General features: G+C 53.7%; 1 protein-coding gene across 1 annotated transcript in view; it reads left to right on the forward strand.

The window, feature by feature from the left end:
• AOPEP (aminopeptidase O (putative)) overlaps positions 1 to 16645 on the forward strand; it is a 309081-nt gene extending 292436 nt beyond the window's left edge. Inside the window, exons 14-16 of the mRNA XM_021677941.1 lie at positions 11027 to 11113; positions 12775 to 12919; positions 15895 to 16645. Of these exons, the coding sequence (XP_021533616.1) occupies positions 11027 to 11113; positions 12775 to 12915 (228 nt within the window). The 3' untranslated portion in view covers positions 12916 to 12919; positions 15895 to 16645. The remainder of the gene's footprint in view (positions 1 to 11026; positions 11114 to 12774; positions 12920 to 15894) is intronic.
• The last annotated feature ends 3196 nt before the right edge of the window (positions 16646 to 19841 follow it).

Below are 19841 nucleotides of genomic sequence, written 5' to 3' on the forward strand. Positions count from 1 at the left end.
AATGACAGAGTTAAAAAACTTATATTTTTTAGATTAATATTCTTTCTTGTTCCTGAAGCCAGGGATTGTGCTTTATTTACTTGAATTGTTCCAGCATGTTGGGGCTGCTCAAATGTGTGTTAAGTGATGAAGATAAAGAAAGAATGAGCCACTAACTGCATAATCTGCTCAATTCTTCTTAGGACCATTTAAATAAACACTTAAAATCAGTTGATAATATTTATAATTTATCTGTAAATAGAAGAAAACGGAAAAGAACATTTAATAGAGGGGCGTTTAGCCACAGGTTCAGCCAGACTTGATTAGAAAAGTTTCTAGTCTCTTAGTGTTCTTTGTTCTTTGCCATTTGGCGCTCAGCAGCAGGTCCTTTGGTATAGAAGCTTTATATGCCCCCCACACCCCCATCTATACAGATTTTCTCAGATGCAGAGATGAACACATTTTCTGGGGTTATATTGCCTTAATGCTCTTTCGGTAGAGCCCAAAACCCAGCTACATCACATGTCCATTTTGTCTTTAAAGGGCTCACGAGTGAAATCAGTGTGGGGTTTTGTTGGTGCTTCTGGGTTCTTTATTCCTCCCTCAGTAGTTTACATATTTCGTATTCTATTTCTGTGCTGAAATCCACAGCAAAAAAAGCTCCCTGTTGTCCATGAACACTGCCATCTTTTTCCCACAGCTGTAAACTGAGCCATATTCACATGTAAAGTGTCCCATAAGTACCTTAAAATAGAGGGCTCATTTTTTCCAAAATGCTCCCGTCTTTCCAGATTGCTTTTCTCCCCTCCAGTGCCTTACCTGGACACATTGCCTGCTCTCTAGTTCCCCGGCACACCAGGATTTGGGTGTTGGGGGAGTTTGGCCTTTGTGCTGTGGAAGCCACATACCACACGTGGGATGCAGGTTCTCCCTGAGGCGTGTGGGGAGCCTTCCCCGGGGCAGGGGGCAGGCTCTGTGGCCCCCACCCTGTGTCGTGGCAGCATTCGCTCTTAGGTGTGAATGTCTATACTGGTCCCTGAGAGCAAAGGGAAAATTCGATTTAAACTGTTTAAAAAATTAAAGAGCACCCACTTATATGCAAATTGTGGCATTTTGTGCGTGTGTAAGTGTATGAAATTTAGGGATCAGTTAAACTTTATGGGGTGGCACTGACACTGATTTTTTTTTTAAGCTACTTGGTCTGCATGTTGCCGCACTGCAGCCTTGAACCACATGGAACCATGTTCTGTAGACCAAGTGATCTTGCCCATCTGTGGGTAGAAGAAGCCAACCGGGCTGAGCTCGGGAAGTCCCCTGGCTCTGCTGTCGGGACACCAGGTAGTTTCCTCTGTAGAACAATGCCCTTTGCTGAAACAGCCTTCCCCAGCTTGACTCTTAGGTTGTTTTTAATAACAGCTTTGAGTAATAATTCACAGGCCACACAATTCACCATTTCAAGTGCACAATTCAGTGGTTTTAGTGTATTCGCAGAATTGTGCAACCAGCACCACAGATGATTGTAGAACATTGTCATCCTCCCTCAAAGAAGCCCCCGTGGCCTGTAGCTGTCGTTCCCGTTGCCTCTGCCCCCACTCCCGGTCCTGGCAACACCGTCATCTCTCTAAATTTGCCCGTTCTGGACGTTCTTACAAATGGAGCCGTACACAGTATGCGACTTTTTGTGACTGGCTTCTTTTCACTTCGCCTCCTGTTTTCAGGAATTGTCCGTGTTTCAGCATATATCAGCACTCCATTCCTTTTGTATTGCCAAATATTTTCGATTGTATGGATTACAGCTGTGACCCATCCATCAGCTGATGGACTTGGGGCTGTTTCCGCATCTCGGCTGCTGTGAATAGTGGTTTTGTAGGGAGGGTATTGAAAGAAATAGCCATTAAAAAGAGAGGGGAAGGGAGGGCTGACATTTTCGCACATGTATGGTATGGCTAGAAATTGGGCTTGGGATGCCTCCTCGTTCAGGAACTGGTGTCTTGTCTTACTTCTGCATCCCCGTTTGTGCAGCTCCTTCTCAGAATCTAATGTGCCACCCCGGCTTCCCCCGTTGCTCCATGTTACATTCTTTCACGGCATTTGTCACAAAGGTATTGCTGGTTTCCTGGATTTTTCTTAGACCTTCTATTGAACTACAAGTTCCAAGAAGACTGGGGCTTGTCTGTTTTATTCACCACTTTATCCTCAGCATCTCATACTTATTTTTTGGAGAATGACTTTTCCTGAGTCTCCAGGTGTTCTGGAACGGCAGCTACTAGTCATCTGACGTGACAGGGTAATTGGAGTAGGGAAACACCTTCGGGAGGGAACAGTCCTTTTTGGTAGAGACAGGGAGGCCCTCCAGCCTCGAGTCTGCCTCTGAGGAGAGTGAGAGAAGGCACCAGTGTCCCTTCTGAGCTTATCAGAGGAGGTAGCCCATGGTTCTGTTTTCTGCCAACAGTAAAAGTCCTCTTTGCCGTAAAGGCTGTGTGTCCCATGGTAACACAAGGAAGAAAAAAGGTGGAATGTGTTCCTTCCTGATTACAGACTTACATGTTGGAACAGACTGCCATCGAGTTTGGATGGGAAAGGAAGGCAAATAGTGGCGTGTTTCAAGGTGGACCCAGCATGGGCTCCCAAGCCCTACTTTTTGAAGCCAGGTGCCCTTAACAGCATTAATGTCATTAGATGAACGAGTAAGTACATCCACAGGAGAAGGAAGAAAGGTTAGAACTTGCCCTTGTGAACTGTGTAGGGCTGCCTCTTCTAGTCCTTGACATTTGTCATCCCATTTATCCTCCTGGTCGCTCTGGGTGGATGTGTCAAGTGTGAGGCAGTCCCGAAGGAGCCTGTTCTGCATGTTGCCACAGCTCTGGTTATATTTGGCCATAACCAGTTATAACCAGTTGTCCATCACCGGAGCCTTAGGGGCTGACTCAGGCAGGGGTGGTAAGAGCCCTGAGAAAGAGCAGCCAGCCTCTGATGCCTCATTTGTTGTCCCCGCCGCCCCCGCCCGGCTTCGTGACAGCAAATGCAGTAACTTGTAGGTCTTGTTTCAAAGAGAGCATGAAGATCGCAGCTCTTCAGAGTAAGGAGCAGCGAATGTGGGAGCGCAGAGGAGAAGTGCTAGAGTCACAGTGCAGATGCTGGAGTCGACGTGAGAGCCACACAGCTGAGGGGTCTTTCATCTTTTCTCGTGAGGCACACCAGAGCGTTACACACGCCGCCGAAGAAAACACTGGCTGGAGATGCTGTCTGTCCTGGAGCCACACTCTGCAAAGGCCTTCCTGCCCTCACCAGCAGGAAAGCCACTTTAAAGCAAAGTTAAATCTAATTTCAGACACAAATTGAAAAAGCGGGTTCATTTACTGCAGTGTTAGACTTATTAACTCCCCGAAGCCATGAGCCTTGGTCTTTCTGTTTACAGATATAAAATGGAACTCTAAATGAGGCTTAATGGGCTTCCCAGATCATGTTCCCTGGACAGATTTTTTTTCCCTGTAACAGTAAATTTTGAAATCAAAAGGACTGAAAAGAAAGGGGAGTGCTTCCTGTCATAAATAGGATGGGTGGCATTCTTCAAAGCGTTTTACAGCTTCCAACTGTGCCTTATAATTTCCAAGTAGCTGGAAAGCATTCTGAGTCTTTAAAGGGGCTTCATTCATTCAGAAACATTTGTCAAGCATGTACTGTGTGCCAGGCATCGAGACGGGCCTGGAGATGACCTGCAGGTGCCCGGCCCCTGCTCTCCCCGAGCTTGTGTTTCAGGGCAGGGGGCCAACAAGGGAACACAGGCTGCTCCAGGAGCACTGGGGGCGGGTCAGATCGCAGACCCAACTCGGAGAGAGTGGCCGGTGGCGGCAGGGTGCTGATGGGCTGGGGGATGCGCGCGCCAGTGCGGGAGTTGCCGGGGTCACAGCCGACGTCTTTGTCCCCTCCCGTCTGCTGGCCCCTCCCAACCTCCTTGTTAAAAAGCCAAAGGCTATTAACACACTTTGGGACTTTGTGGGACACACTGAGACTTTAATGGAGCTGTGGTGCGTTAACAGAAGGGCGTCCCCTGTCTTCTTGAGCGAAGGTATGTGGGCTCCACTAAACTAGTAAGCCCGACAGGGGCAAGTGGAGAAAAGGAAAAACGCAAAATAATATATCCACGTTGAATGTTGCTGTGAAGATCAGAAACGAATTTGGCTGAATGGCTAGAATTTCATGTTCATTGGGTGGTTTGTTTGTATAAAGTTACGTGTTTATAATTTTTAAACATCTGAAGATAAAGCAGAGAAGCAGCTACCTCCAGGAGCCATAGGGGGCTTTTTCAGGCTTGGACAGTGATGTGCTCCAAGCCAAACCTTGGCTCCCGGACCACAGTGACAGAAGCAACGGCCTGATTTCCTCTCTCTGATGTGCGTGTGCCTGCGCGTGCCTGTGTAGGCTCGGTGGCTTGGAGAACCAAGGCCAGGGGTATTAGCCGAGTTAGCAGAACTAAGCTCTTGGTTTACATCTGCAGCAGTGTCTGCACAGCCTCTGTGATTCCATTTATTCTTCAGGCACGGTAATTCTGAGACACTGGTTTTCAAACTCCGCATCCAAGGAACCCAGGGCCCCACAAGTTTACTGTTTACCTTAAAGGTGTTTCCTCTCTGACATGGAGGTTTAAACTGCCTGAAGAACCACTTACATTCTTTAATTTATCTTTAGAAGTTTCCAGAGTACACTTTTACTAGAAGTTAGAAGAATTATGTTCAAGAGAAGTTTGAAAACCACTTTGGAAAATTAGTCTATTAGTTAATAAATAGGCTTATGGGGTGCATTCCCATAAAGAATGTTTTATTTCTTTGAAATAGCTTCATGGAAAACACAAAAATTGAAGGAAAAAAAGGAAACTTGAGGTAAAAGCTATAAAAGAACTTTGAGAATTGTGAAGTGTTACTAAGCACGAGACTGGGGTGTGTAGTGATTCACAGAGGGAAGCTCCGACAATGTGGGGAGACTAGGAGCGAGCTGGTTTAGGGGGTCACTCTTCCCAAAGATTGTGTGTCCTTGATGTCAGGTCACCCACCCATGCATGATGCCTCACATCTGCATTTGTGCTGGGCCCACCGGCTCGAGAGTCACTCTGTTTCAGAAGGAATTTAACCCCTAGGGAGAAAAGGACTCAAGAGGCCCCACATCCAGGAACATGCTAGATTTTCTTGCAGGACCAGGCTGAAGTAGGCCTGAGCCAGCTCATGAGGACCTTCCAGCTCTGTGTTCTAAGACATCATGCAGGTAGCTTTGGGGGTTGAATGTTTACCAGCACCCCTTCACCTCGCCTCACTCCAAGACCTGGGGTGTGGGCTCCCGTCCTAAGCAGAGGTCTGCAGAGTGTAGCCAGGCCAGCCCCGCCCACCCTGTTTTTGTAAATAAAGTTTTATCAGAAGACAGCTGTGCTCACACCCACTTATTTACATACCGTCTAGGCTGCTTTGGCAGTACAATGGCAAATGGGCTGCAAAAAGCCAAAAACGCTCACTGGCCCTTGATAGAGAAAATTTCCCAACTCTTGTTCCAGAGTTTGGTAGGAAACCGGTTCTGGATACGTGAAAATTCTCAGGTTGAAAAGACATTGGGGTGGGGAGTGGGCTTGTTCTTCAGCAGTCTTTCTCTCCTGTTTCTGGGAGAGAACGACCAAATGAGGGGGACCCCCAGCATGTCCTAATGAAGGTCACGGTCATATCACAGAGAGGCCCCACTGGGTCATGGGACTTGTCCCCTTGAGTCTGAGATGTGGAGTGGGAATACAAATGACCCCTGCGAGGCAGGTCCCATTTTTTGAGCACCGCCGGAAGTCAGGGGAGCAGGCCGGAAGTAGTTCGGCTCAGCCTTTGAGTAGTAAGAACTTCCTTGAAATGGCAGAAACACCATGGGGCTGGGGCTGAGGCAGGGCTGAGCTGGGCGTTCTGTCTCCACAGGTGGTTTGGGAAATTCCCAGTGCCCGGCCCCTGGGTGTACTGGATGACAGGAGACGCGCCAGCTTCCCGAGGCCTCTCAGCCCCTCCCTGGTGGCACCCCTGCTCTTCTCCCGCAGGGAATCTCAGACTCCTGAATCCAGTCACTGCAGGCAAAGCAGGGGCCCAGAGAGGCCTGGGGACCTCGCGCCCCCTCCCCCAACCCCCAGCCGGGAGCCCAGCCCCGTCTGTGCCTTCTGTCTTGGGCTGCTCTACCTCACACACCTTCCAGTCCACCCTCTCGACCAGCAGCCATCCAATGGGCACCTTGCTCTGTCATTTCGCCAGTTAACAGCACTTTCTTGACATGATACTCCCAAGTTTTTATAAATTCAATAAATAACAGAACTTCTGAAACAGAAAAGAAAGCCACAAACATGCCACTCCTGCTAAGGTGACAGGCACTCAGTATATGGGACCCTTAGGTACACTTGCCATGGGCAACCTCAGTCGGTTTCCACAGCAGCCAGACAGGGGCCACCCTCGTCTTACCCCACCCCGGGGACCTGGGCCACGCTGACGGGGCTGAGTGGCAGACCCAGGTCTCCAGCCTGGGGCCTCGGGCTCTGTGGCTCAGGGCACGGTGGGTCATGAAATCAATTGAGTAGCTCACTGACCAGCAGAAAGAAAAGGACAGAAAATACCAGAGTGAGGGGCACCCGGGTGGCTCAATTGGTTGAGCGACTGCCTTCGGCTCAGGTCATGATCTTGGAGTCCCGGGATCGAGTCCCGCATCTGACTCCCTGCTCAGTGGAGGGTCTGCTTCTCCCTTTGCCCCTACCCGCTCTCGTGCACTCTCGCAAATAAAATCTTTAAAAACAAAAAGGAAAGAAAATACCAGAGTGAGGGAAAGGATTCCGTGTGTGTGCACGTGTATACACGGCTATATGTGTCAAGTGCAGGATACCTCGTGGGTGCCCAGGCCACGCATCTGCCAGGCCTCCCAGGGGCTCAGGCCTGTTGCCACACACACAGCCCACCTTCCTGGTGGAGTTCCTCCTGGACGAGTGCCTGCTACGGGGTCAGGGATCCACCGGTCTGGAGCAGTTATGTGGATTATTGGAGGGTTTTCATTCTCTCACCAAAAGTGGGTCCGACACGAATCCGCTTCTGCACACCTCCCCTTCGTTGTTCCCACCTCAGTTCTGGCACCCAACCCCAAAGAACCAGTCGCATTGTTGGCCATCCCCAGGGAGAACATTAATGTCTGTGTACTTACCACCCTTTGTTCATGGAGGCTTTGGAAACCTGGAAACTTCTGGAATCCATTTCCAGTGGTGCAGATTAGCACCGCTGTATTAAAACTCAGCTGTGCGCCGAGGGCAGCACCCACATCATTTTTCTGTTCAGTATATCCCTTAAGCAGAACTCTGAAGAGCAGAGTTTCAAACTAGCTCTTGTTGGACTGGAGGATTTATGGGCGCACACCTGTATATGCACGTCTGTGTATCAGGCTTCCTTGTGACCTTGTGGGAAGAACCAGGGACCTACATTCTCTTTTTCTTTATCATTCTTCCTCAGTCATGTGCCACACGCTGTGCTGAATGGTTCATGTGTGCGAGGAGCCCCCCATGTGGCCATGGCAGGGGCCGGGACCCGCAGGGAAGGCTCAGCGGTGGGGAAGGCCTCCAGCGCCCTGCCACACACTGTCGCAGAGCAACGGGACGGAGGGTGCCGGCCCTCGGGGTCCCCGGGACTCTGCCCTTCGTCACCTGGGGCAGCTCTGCCTCTCTTCACTTCCGAAATGCCCCTTTTCTCATCCTCCTCAGGTTCTGGTTCTTCTGCTCCCCGCCCCCCCGCCCCCCCCCATCCCTCCTCACCCCTCCTCACCCCTTCTCTGTCCGGCTGACCACGTTGATGGCCTTGGGGACTAGGATGTTGGCTGCCAGGGCGCTTGCAGATGATTCCCGGCACGAGGTTGGAGTGAGGTGAATTTGAGTCATCGTTCAAAAGGTCATTAAATGTCTTCAGCTCTATTGACATAACTGAAGTACAGTAAAACGTGGATCTTTAAAGTGGGATTTGATCCGTGTGGGCCTGCGTGAGCGCCTGCAACAGGGAAGCTCAGTGAGCAGAACCCAGGAGCCCGGGAGGCTGTGGACGGAGGCCCGCCGGGCGTGGGCGCTGTCCTGTGCGTGCGCGGTGTTTGCCGGTGAGCTCACTGAGGGAGTTACACACAAGGCGGCCACTACCCCGTTGTTTAGTTAATTAAATAGAAAATGAGGAAGGGCAGATCTGCAGGATGGACAGCCCTCTGCTCAGAGGCCTGCTCCAAATTCTCTGGCTCTGGCCCCCCGGCACGGGAACCTCACTTTCTCCAGTTCCAGTGGGAGAAGGAGCGTGATACACGTATGTGACGGCCCCTGCCAAGGATTCTCCAGTTTCTCAGTGACCTGGAAGGGGAATATTCTGTCAGTACCTACTTTGGAAATATTGCTGGGAAAAATTGAGACAAATGTCATTTTGCTGCCAGTTTTTCGGGAAGACCCCCATTATGTGTGGTGACAAGTGGCCATGCAGGTTAGGTCCTGGAGTTTAGGGGATAAAAAATGAGGGTTTTCTTTGTGAAAGAAGAAGAGAGGTAAAAGCCCTGTGCGGGAGCAAGAAACATCTGTCAGGCCCTCAGCCTCACGAAGCATCTCTGTGGTGTCTTGTAAACATCCTGCCCCTGAAATATTGAAATGCACTGAGCTCTTTTGTAAAGAAAAGGCTTGTTGTTTGTTCTGCTCTTCCAGGGGAAGGGACGCTGGGCTGTGCTTCCTGGATGCCGTGTTGGCCTTCAGGGGTCAGAAGACTAGATCTCTTCTTGTGGCAGTAATCTCTTTCTAACAGTAAGAGAAGGAAGAGAAATGGCAGTGCTGACTTCATGTTGGTGTCAAAGAGCCTTTCGCTCGGGCCTCCTGGACCTTCGCCCCCTTGTGGTGGGACCTCCCCCCCCCCCCCCCCGCCTCTGCCTGCCTGGAGGCCCTCTTCTGCCCGAAGTAGGCCCTCAGGTGGGCCTTGTTATTGCTGTGCATCAGGGAGAGGAGAGCACCCTGTGGGCAGGGTGGAAAGGGGCGCTCTTTCCTGAGGGCCCCGGGCGGGGCACAGAGCAGCCGTTGGCCCCGCAGTGTGGGCCTCCCACCAGGCCACCCCCTGCTCGCCGGGGGGCCTTCTCCTGACCTTGCCGAGCTGGCCCCCCCATTTTCTGCAAGCTCGCAAGGTGCAACCGGGGGTGTCTGAGGTGTTGAGATGAGCATGACTGCGAGAAAACAGTGAAAGGGCATCCAGCGGGGCCTGGTTGGGTGCTTTCCAGGGCCCAGGAGCGGGGCGTCTGGTGGTTCTGGTGGCTTCTGATTGGTGTAGTATGACGAGCTGGCTTCTCAGAGCTCAGTCCACTTGTCCTGTTCTGTGAGAATATTGTAGGGGCTGCCCTTTCCCTTTTATAGTCTGTTCATTTCTGTTGGCTATGTAGGAAAGAACATCTTGTGGAAGATGGAAAGATTGCCAAGATCCATCCAGTCCAGCCTCTTCCCGTTTGTTGTGATGCTCCGAGGCTATTAGCTCATTTCCATGTGCCTCTGAAATTCCTTCGTGGATGTAAAGTTCATTGGCATCCTGTCCTTAGAAGTTCAAAGGGCTTGCTGCCCACAAGCAAAGGGCAGAGCCCCCGAGTTAACACCCAGTCTTGGGAGTGCACTGTAGCCCAGGGGAAGGATTCTTCCCAGAAGATTTGTTTCTTCATTTCTACTTGTTTGTGTGTAAATCTATTTCTAGTAGATTAAAGGAGAGATCCGGCCAGCAGTGGGTAATGATATAATTTACAGGGTCCCCAGCCAAAATGTTGAAATTGCTTACATTATCCCATTGCCACAAATGGATTACTGTGCAGGGTCTCCCTCTTTCAAAGGCAATAAAAACAAAGAGGGAAGGAAGGAAGCTTCTTAGGTGCTTGTAATCACTTCCGTGGAGGGCTGATGTTGAGCCAGTAAAGGAATACAAAGTGGTGGACTGCTCACTGCATATAAATAACTGAGAGGACTTGGGGCAGTAGGCATGGGCCTGCGACTGGATTCTGAAAACCGAATTCAGGTAGACTCTCCACCTAAAGAATGTGCCAGGAGATGCTGGGGCTCTGCCTCCACCAGCAGAGACCACTAGTCCTGGGCCCAGACTCCCATATTGTCTGGAGGGGCTGGGGTTCTGGCAAATTCATTCTGGGAAACCTTGAGTCAAGTGGATCTGAACTGAATGGCCCCTGCAGTCGGCTGGGCTGTTTGCGGCAGGCTGTGTAGACATGCGGCACCCCGCGGGCACACGGCGGGGGGCTGCTTGTGGCAAGGGCTCTGCTCTCCTTCCTGGCCCCGGGCGCCGTCCGCACACGCTGCAGAGGCGTGCGGTGCGTCTTCTCGGGAATGTGGAGGACCGTGTCTTCCCGCTCTCACTGTCTTTATTGTTATGATCAACAGCGTTGAACCAAATTGGTCATCGCTGGAAATTAAGAAGCTGTGGTTTTGAAGGGCACGTCCGTTGACCGCGTGCTGCGGGGCAGAGCTGGGCTGGCTGGGCTGTGTGCTTCATTGCCTGGTTATGTTTTGCATTTATCTGGTGTCTTGCAGAATTGCATTTAAAAACATCAGAACACCTAACTGAACCATGTCCCTTCTTCCCCTAAAGTTGACACACCACAGTCCAGTGAGGAACATGGTTCCTTTCTTTGTACACGAAATTAAACTAAAACAAAATGTACAACAAAGTGTCAGCGACATTAATACAGTTGAGAGAGTAATTTTTGCTAATACAAATTCTGTCATTAAGACAGGCTGAGGAGAGACGCCTGGGTGGCTCAGTTGGTTAAGCGACTACCTTCGGCTCAGGTCATGATCCTGGAGTCCCGGGATCGAGTCCCGCAGCAGGTTCCCTGCTCAGCGGGGAGTCTGCCTCTCCCTCTGACCCTCCCCTCTCTCATGTGCGCTCTCTCTCACTCATTCTCTCTCTCTCTCAGATAAACAAATAAAATCTTAAAAAAAAAGACAGGCTGAGGAACCCCCCTGGTTTGTTGCTTACTGGATTTTCTGTCCTTCCTTAAGGTTCGCCATCGATGGTGCGAGCTCATTGTTAAGCACAGATACACAAGAGCCTACAAAGACGTGGAGAGATTCCTCCAGGAGGATCAGGTAAGTTTCCTTTTTCAGCAGATGGGAATTCTTTACTGCTGTCCCCTGACTTCAAGTGCGCTTACTAACACAGGGACCCAAGTTGTGAACTTCTCTTTCATAACAAGTATTTAAACATTTTCCAAAGAGTTCTAAGAAGTAGGTAGGAGCTTCCCTAAAACATTCTGGAGCTGATTTTCCCCTCTCTTGGTGTCCCTAAAGCAAACCAAAATGTTGGTTTGACGTGGCTGTGGACCACTGTCATTACCACATGACGCACACACAGACCTCACGGCGTCACCAGGTCTCGGGCCAGGCCGCGGCTTAGCTGTCCCGGTGTGCATCCATGTCTTCAGCGGCTCTGAGTAGTCACGGAGAGCCCCGACTGCCTAGGACAGCCTGGTCTGTGCCCGCACCAGCCACGTCCCGCCACGCCCCTGTGTGTCATCCCGTCCCCCCCGTTTCCAGTTCCCTTCCTGCCAGAACTTCCCTCACTATTCATGGGGCAAGGCGGTCACCTTCCCCGGAGCCTGCAGGAAGCACGAAGGAGCGTGAACATGTCTGGGGGTGCCCTCCTTGCCGCCTCTGCACACCCACATCTGCCCAGCGTGGCTGTGTGTGTGTGGGGGGGGGGATGCCACGGGTTCTGTCAGCTTCTGGAAGGCAGCCTGCAGCTCGTTGCTGTTAGCGTGACTGTTGTGTGCCACCGAGCGAGCTTTGCGCCGGGCACTGTGGGCTGGCAGAATGGAGCCATGCTTGAGTGGGGGTGGGGCGAACAAAGGGACTTTTGAGAGGGCCTGAGTATGGGGGGCAGCCAGCAAGGAAGGGCTCATTCTTCCCACAAAGAAAAATACATGACTTTGTAGCAGAAGAAATGTCACATTTGCACAGTTGGAGCAGAGGTGTTTGGAAACACAGTCAGGGACAGAATGTAAGAAGTAACTTAAGGTTTCTTCTGAAAACCAAAAGTAACTGCTTTTTTAGAGCCAAGACCTTTGCCAAATAAGAATTACCACAAGTCAGCTTTCTCAGGGAAGAAGTTTTGAGCCCCAGACTACCGAGTTTTTATCTTGTGCTGTCTTTGAGATCTTTCTTTTAATTTGCTCCAGCAGAATGTAATGCATAACTGTGCTTAGAGCAGGAGAAAAGGCAGAACCAAAGGAGTCTTTTGGTCTTCCAGGATGTAATCGGCAATTTTTCAGACTGTCGCAAACTGCAGAGGTGGTGTTTGCTGCCCGGTGGGGAAGGCTGGGGGGCTCGGCCGGGCCGGGCCAGGCCGGGCAGAAGCAGCAGGCACCTGTTCCGGGGCAGCAGGACGGTTCTCCCCCCGAGGCCGCCATGTGATGTGCTGGGGGCACTGTCCCGGGAGGAAGGCCTGCTTGCAGCCGTGCGGGTTTCCATGGTGGGCATTGTGGGGACCTACCTGCCTGTCCCTGGCATTCCTGACACAGTCATCCCTGCAAAAACAGGTCGCCAAGGTTCTGTTGATGGAATGGATAGCTAAGAATTCTGGGGGGGTCAGTGTGAACGAGAGAGAAGGGATGGAAAACTCTAGGTTGCAGAAGTATAGCTGGTCAACCATCTGTCTTTCTCGGGTCTCTGTCATTCCCAGACGGGCAAGTTTGTGTGCATGCAGACACCTCATTCCTGTCCCTCCCTCGCTCTGCCCCTGTGCCCTGCAGGCCATGGGCGTGTACCTGTACGGGGAGCTGATGCTGAGCGAGGACCCCAGGCAGCAGCAGGTCGCCCGCCAGTGCTTTGAGCTGACCAAGGAGCAGATGGAGAGATCCTCAGCTGAGGTGGTGGCCGAGATGTTATTCTGAAGAGGTGATTCTCTCCCTTCCCTTGCTCCGCTGTTGCACTCTAACCAGAGATTCCTCGTTGGAGCCACATGAGCCGATAATGAGACGCTGAGCCACGGTCCTCTGCTCCTGCTCCGTGGCCAGTGGCCAGTGGCCTGGGAGCGCAGGTAGGGCAGGCGCCTGCCGGCAGCATGAGGCCCGCTCTGGCCAGAGTAGCTCTCCTGACACTGTTTTGGCCACTTGGGGTTCTGTTACTTGTAGGGACAAAAACACGGGAGAGCACTTCGAGTAGGTTTGGACGGTGGGCTGGGGAGGCTGCTGGAGCACTGATCCAGTCGTCCGGGTGAGGGCTCATATGGGAGCACGTGGCCGGGTTACCCTGAACCCTGAGCTCCGTGCAGACATGTGTGTGCACCCCCGGCCCCCATCTTCAGGAGAACTTGAGGGGCCGCCCGCCGGAGTGCGCCATGCACTTCTCAACAACCCCGTGCCCGGCTTATTTCTCACCTTTTGCACTGGAGCAGAATTTCTCCCTGGTCTGCACTGGAGTGCGAGCCCTAAATTATTTAAACTGCTTCCGATCAATTGTGCTTGGAATTGACCTGTTAGATTTACATCCTAGCAGTTCGTTTTTTAACTGGGTTTTTGCGTTTTAAAAGTCACATCCCAATGGTTCGGGAAGCTTTAGGCAGAACTGTGGGGCTGTGAGCGCGGCCCGTGATGGCCACCACGGCTTCTGTTTCTTCTCATTTATGTGATACAATGGGGCCTAATTTTGTATCGTTTTTTTTAACTTCACATCAAATCTCAAGCATTTTGATGTTTATACAGCTTCTCTACATGTAGAATTCTTCATGGTTAATATTTTATGTAGATATTCTTAATCTGTTGTCAGACTTTCAGTGTGCTTCTGCTGTTTTGCTGTTAACAAAACCATTTCTAACATGTTTAAATATCTTATTTATTTGAAAGAACTCTTGATACTAAGGAGAGAAAAGGGTTTTCTAAAGTATGATCCTGTTCTTCCAGAAGAGTCCAGGAACCGTGTTTGCCAGGAAAAGGAAATAGTGGGGGTATTTGCCACGATTGTACGTCTTGTCGCGCAACAGCTGTGCGCGGTCCGTCCCCCACCGTCCCCGTGGTGGCAGCGTGTCCTGGGCACAGCCGGGCCAGCGGGAAAGACCGCGAGCCTCTCCTGCCACCACCCTGCGTAGCCGCGGGATAAACCCTACTTCTCTGAGATGTTTTATTTCGTGGAGAGTTGGGGTTTCCTGGAGACTGTGCATACAGTGGGGCGGTCCCCTCCCCACCGCCCCCTTGCTGCAGCTTGTGGGGGGCCACAGCGGGCTCCACGGCTCTCGCTTCTCCATCGGGAGTTTTCAGGGGAGCCCCGGTCACGAGTCTGCTCCCCTCCTGTCCCTGCCCCTTGGGGATCAACGCAGGGCCACACGCACGCCCCTTCCCCGTTGCTCCTGCTCAGTGACAGTGGCACCTTCCAGCGGGGGACGCCCCGGGCCCCCAGGGTGGAAGCGGCGAACCATGTAGGGGCAGCTGCTGGTTGCGTTTTTCATTCCGTGTGCCAGAGCTGCACGGGGCGCACGTGGTCGCCGCGGAGCCCTCTGGCTGTGGGCTGGGCCGCCAGGACGCGGGTACAATGCCCAGCGAGCTGAAGTCGCGGCCACGCGGTGGGTAGTGGGTGGACGGCGGCGCCCGGCGCTGCTCCGGTGCTCTGGCTGCTTGGGTTCCTGGCATGCTGATTTGTGACTTAAGATTAAAATCACATTGCCAGGGATTACCACGCAGCCATGACCTTGGCTGCTCCTTCAGAAGCCGTAGTTCTCTCTCTCTGCAGTTCGGAGAACAGACGCATCTTGTAGCTCTTCTCCGGAAACAGAAGCAGCAACAGCCGTGGAAGACGCTCGGCGGCCCGCTCCTTCCGCCCAGCCGACGACCTCTCTGCCGAGGTGCAGAGCTTAGCTGATTGGTGAACAGTGACTGGTTTCCGCTTTGTTCACAGTGGCTAAGTTCTGCACCTGAAGAGAAGGTGAGATGGGGACAGTTAAGCTGCTGGGGCAGAGGCCGCCGCTGAGCGGTCCGCTCGGTGCCGGGCGCGATTCTGGAGGCTACGAGACCGCTCGGCTCCGAGGATGCGCTCCCTCCTGTCGGGAATACACGAATGTACCAAAAGTCTGCGGAAATATAAACTCACTGATTAGCTACCTGTCTGAAAGGTCAAATGTATTGAAAGCTGCAAAACAACTTCTCTTAAGAACTAAAACCAAAGGCATCACCAGAAAAACCAAGTGAAAGCTATGTCAGCAGTGGGTTGTGTGTGAGTAGGGCTGGTGCTTTCCAGGTGCGCCCTGCCCTGCTCGCAGTTGCCGAGCACGGTAACCTCTGTTTTGTGTTCGCAGCCCCCGCAGGACGGCGCCGAGCTCCCAGCCGAGGCACTGCTTCCGGGCTGTCGATTGGACCCGCCCTCCGGTGCCTACTGAGCTGATATCAGTTCTCATTTTACACACTGGCTCAGTTCAGCAGGAACAGGAGTCGAGCCCTCGAGCAAAAAGCCTTCCTGTTTGCAAGTGCCCAGAGGCTCCGGAGCTGGGACTGCGCCCACGCGAGGAGCACACGTCGGTGGCGGCGCCCATCTGTATGTGGCCCCGGGGTGTGGCTGTCCGTAGAGCCCTGGCGCCTGGAGGGCATGAGCTTCCATCCTGGAGGCGGACCGCAGGGCACCTTGAGGCTGTGGGAGCAGGTGCAGTGAAGGGGGCCGGAGCCACGTGGGGCAAAGAAGGCCGGGTGCGGCCGCCGGCTCTCACGGCCGTGTGCGAGCGACGCGGCTGTGAACCCCACTGGCGGGGTCGTGAGGTGCAGCCGGTCTCCTCCCGTCCTCTGCTCAGGTCCTCTCTCCGAAGCCGGAGCGGAGGCGAGCAGAGGTGCAGGTACAAGCATTCCTCCGTTGTTACCAGGCAGTAAATTGTACTGCTCTTTCCTTTGCAGGGAAGATCTCAGCGAGATTCTTTCTCATGCATCTACGCCTAGCCCTGGTGGGACCAGGATCGCATTGACCCTCGACATCGCAGGAAGGGTCATGGGGCTGCTAAAGCCATCAGCCAGCAGCATCCATGCCTTGGTGCTTCTCTTTCCCGAGGCTGCTCTCCCTGGAGCTCATGGACCGCATGGTGCCTTTGTCCCCTGCCCTGAACTTGCCACCTCAAGATCAGTCTGCGTTGGATCTCTTCCATGAGGCGAAGGCGCTTCTTTCGCACAAATGATGAAAGCTGCCTGAGATGCATTGGAAAAGCTGCTGAACATTTTGCATTGATCCCCTCAGCATATGGCTGCACTGGAGATTTCTAGAATTCCAGGAAGTCACAGCTTCTGTATCCTGGGACCAGTGGAGTTCTTCTCTAGATCATTTCAGAAAGATTCTGCAGGGTTATTTTGATTGCTAGGTTTGTTGTTTAAATTTGTCCAAGATGTTAATACCCTTGGTAAAGGGGCAGGGTGAGAATCCAAGACATATTCATAATAAAACAGTGGATTACTATTTTTGTATTCCTGTGTGCTTCTGAATTTAGTAATGTTTTTAAAAAAGAAAAACGGTGTTACCCGAGGGGTATTCTCTGCAAGCTGGCCCCGCCCCTCTCCCGCCCACCGGCCCCCTCGTGGCTCTCCCCACGCTCGGAGACCAGGCTGCAGGCGCCGTGCGGGCCGAGCCCGCCTCCAGGGCCGAGTGCACCCCGCTCTGCATCTGGCCTGTGGGAGGAAGCGTGGCATTAACACCTTCCTTCATCAGAAGCTCTTGGTCTTCAGAATTCTTTAATGGAACCTAGAAGGTTTCCGGGGGGTTTGCTCTTTGCTGTTACCCGTGCTCTGCATACGAGGATATGTGCCTTGTATACCACAGTGGTACAAGAATCATTTGGATTTTTGAATTTGAATAAATGTAAGAGCGCTGCTCCCTGTGCCGACTTGGAATAGATGGTCTGCGTGAGCGTGTTGGGCCTGCCGGGTGGAGCAGGAAGGGACCGGGGGGCGCACACTGCGCCTGTCCACGTGCACACAGCCGCTCCGTTCCTCCCTGTGGCCGGGAGCAACCAGTTGGCCCAGTGGTTAGCTGACTCTTGTTTTTCCAGAAAGTTAAAGCCCCCCTTTGTCTCTGGAAGCCACTGAGGCAGGACTGAGCCACCCCACGCATGGGATTTTACACAAAGACAGCTGATTCCCTTGCTCCCGTGATCCCGAGTCTTGCAACCAGTTGCGGCCTGTCCCTGAGGGGTCACCTGAACCGACACTCCCTCCCCCCCCCACACCCCCTCCCACCCCCAGTCCCCTGCCCCGTCACTGCCTTGGCTGAGTCCTGTGCCGTGTCTGCCTTCTCGGCCTGTGACACCGGGGGCCTTGCCCAATGTGCCGGGTGTTGTCCCCCACGGGGACGGTGAAGGAGGAGGGGTGAGTGGATGCCCTCAGTTTCTGCCCACACGGCGAGATACCCGTGGCCGCCCCGCAAAGAGGGGACAGACAGACAGTTCGGACTAGTGTGCTGATTTCTGCACATGTCCTCTGATGGCAGAAAAGCAGCCGTGGCGGACCCCCGGGGGCGCACAAGGGGCTTGGGATTAGAAAGCCCACTGCCCTCCCTGGGTTGCTGTTCTCCGCAGGTGCACATAGCGCCTTCCGAGGGCGGCCTCAGGGCAGGCGGGGGAATTTGCAGGGGGCCCGGGAGCCCTGGGGACAGAAGATGGGCCATTGTGGAGACAAGGGTGTGGGTGTGCGGGTGAAGGAGGGAGGCTGCCCGGCCCAGCTTCCCCTGGTGGGACCCCTCCTCCCCCCAGACAGGTTTAACCGGGCAGATCCCCACCTAGTAAGTGACAGGATATGAATGTGGGTCCACATGGCTCAGGATTTCCCTCCCCGTGACAGCTCCTCACGGCGTGGACTGTCACACGCTCCCCAGGGACAGCCCACCTGTCACTGAGGCCCGCACTCCTAACCCGATTTGCTGTAGGGATGGGCTTGCGTGAGGGCGGGGTCAGGTGACCCCGGCTTTGGGAAAATGGCATCTTGAGTCCCCAGGGAGACGGCACAAAGACCCGTCTGTGGGGCAGTCTCGTACACTTCCTGGGCGGCACGGGTCCTGGTCTCTGCTCCCCCAGAACTCCTTTCTGGCCTAGGCGGTTCCCCCGACCCCTGCCATAGTTCTCACGTTAAGCAGACACGGGGGGCTGAGCTGACCCCCAGGAGGAGTGGGAGAAATAAACCGGGAAGAACAAGCCTGCTTCCCAACAAGACGGCGCACCCCCAGCAGAGCCCCCGGGACAGGAGGGGCCCACCAGTCGCCGTCGGTCCCCTGGTCCAGTGAGAGCGGCTTCCTTAAGTGGTGCGTCGGTTTGACCCTGAATCACACTCGGCCTTTACTGGCTGCCAGGAACCCGGCATTTCCCAGGGGCGGTTTGGGGGCTCCCCGCCAGCAGTAGTCCATTAGCAGGCTCGCTCCTTTGTGAGGCACCCCTGGCCCGAGCCCCCCCTGGGACGTGGGGGCCACTGAGCAAGCCCGCCACCACCGCCCCCAGCCAGGCAGTCAAGCACAGAACTGGCGGTGTTTTAACAGGTTTATTAAAAAAGCAAGAAGCAGAGCCTTGTCCTCTGAGCGAGTTCTTGGGTTACCTGCCAGTCAGCTGTCCTCCCCAGAACCAAGGGCTCTAGAAACAGAAGCGCTCCTCCGCCCCTTAGGGAACAGACCCTGTGTCTTTGAAGAGCAAGTCAGGTTGGGGACAGAAGCACATCTCCCCAGGTCACCTTGGCTTCCAGCATGTTAGGAAACAGGCGGGACCAATCCATGGTTGGACTGAGGGGCCAGGCCTCCAGTGTCCCCGGGGTGCTCCCCACTGTGCTGGGCCTGGCTGGCAGCCCCTGGCTAGTCTGAGGCAGCCCCCGTTCCTCTCCTGGCCGGTTGGGCTGAGGGGTTGAGCTTCAGGAAGGGGGTAAAGGGACATCCTCAGGAGCCCTTGCTGCCCGCCTGGCTCCCATCACCTGGCCCTGGGCTTTGTGCAGCGGCCGGGGCAGAAGTGCTGGGTGCCCCGGCTGTACCAGGACCGGAAATGCAGGGGGGGGGGGGGGGGGGGGGGGGGGAAGAAATACAAGGGAAGATGTTTCAGTTCTCCCTCTTGGCCTCTATTTTAGGATGACAGGGTTTCAAAGCATTTATTTTTATTGGAATTTCAAATCAAAACATAGAAATAAATAGTCTCCATCCCAAACGAAGTACAGACATGTCACAAAAGCAGGCAGGACCCATGTCCCAAGTACAGGAACCAGAAATAGTAATGTGTCCCTAACCTTCAACTATCCATTTAAAATGAAGAACAGAACTCCAAAAGAAAGGCCTCAGACAGATGTTTCCAGAGCATCCTGTCTCTCTTCCCTGACCCGGCTGATTCAGCATGGACACTTGGCAAAGCCCAAACACGGGGTGTGCCAATGTTTTCAGAGCTTTCCGTTCTGGGCCACCCACTTCCCGGTTCTGCAGCCGAGCGGCGCAGTGGGAGGATGAGGGGCATGAGGGGGGCTCTGCCCGCCCCCTGTCAGCAGGGCCGACCCGCACTGTCCGCCCTGCTGGACAGATCTCTGGGCGTCCCGGGCCTGTGGCCTCTGCCGGCCGGCCTGTCTGAAACATTACCATTCCTGAGAAGTCAGGGAGGGGCTGCTATGGGTGCCACCAGCAGGTGACAGCGTGCAGCCGCTTTGGGGTTGGATGGTCCCTTGGAGGGTCCTCTCCCCAGGGCGCGTGGGGCTGAACTGCCTCCGACTGCAGAGAGTGGGGCGGGGACCCTCCGTACCTACCCAGGGAGCCTAGACTCCCTGGAGTCTCTTCAGCCCGAGGTCGGGGCTGGGGAGGCAGAGAGGGTCCGGGCGTCGGAAGCCTCAGGGAGGTGGGGGTCACA

This window comes from Neomonachus schauinslandi, chromosome 13, assembly GCF_002201575.2.
Source record: "Neomonachus schauinslandi chromosome 13, ASM220157v2, whole genome shotgun sequence".
NCBI lineage: Eukaryota > Metazoa > Chordata > Mammalia > Carnivora > Phocidae > Neomonachus > Neomonachus schauinslandi.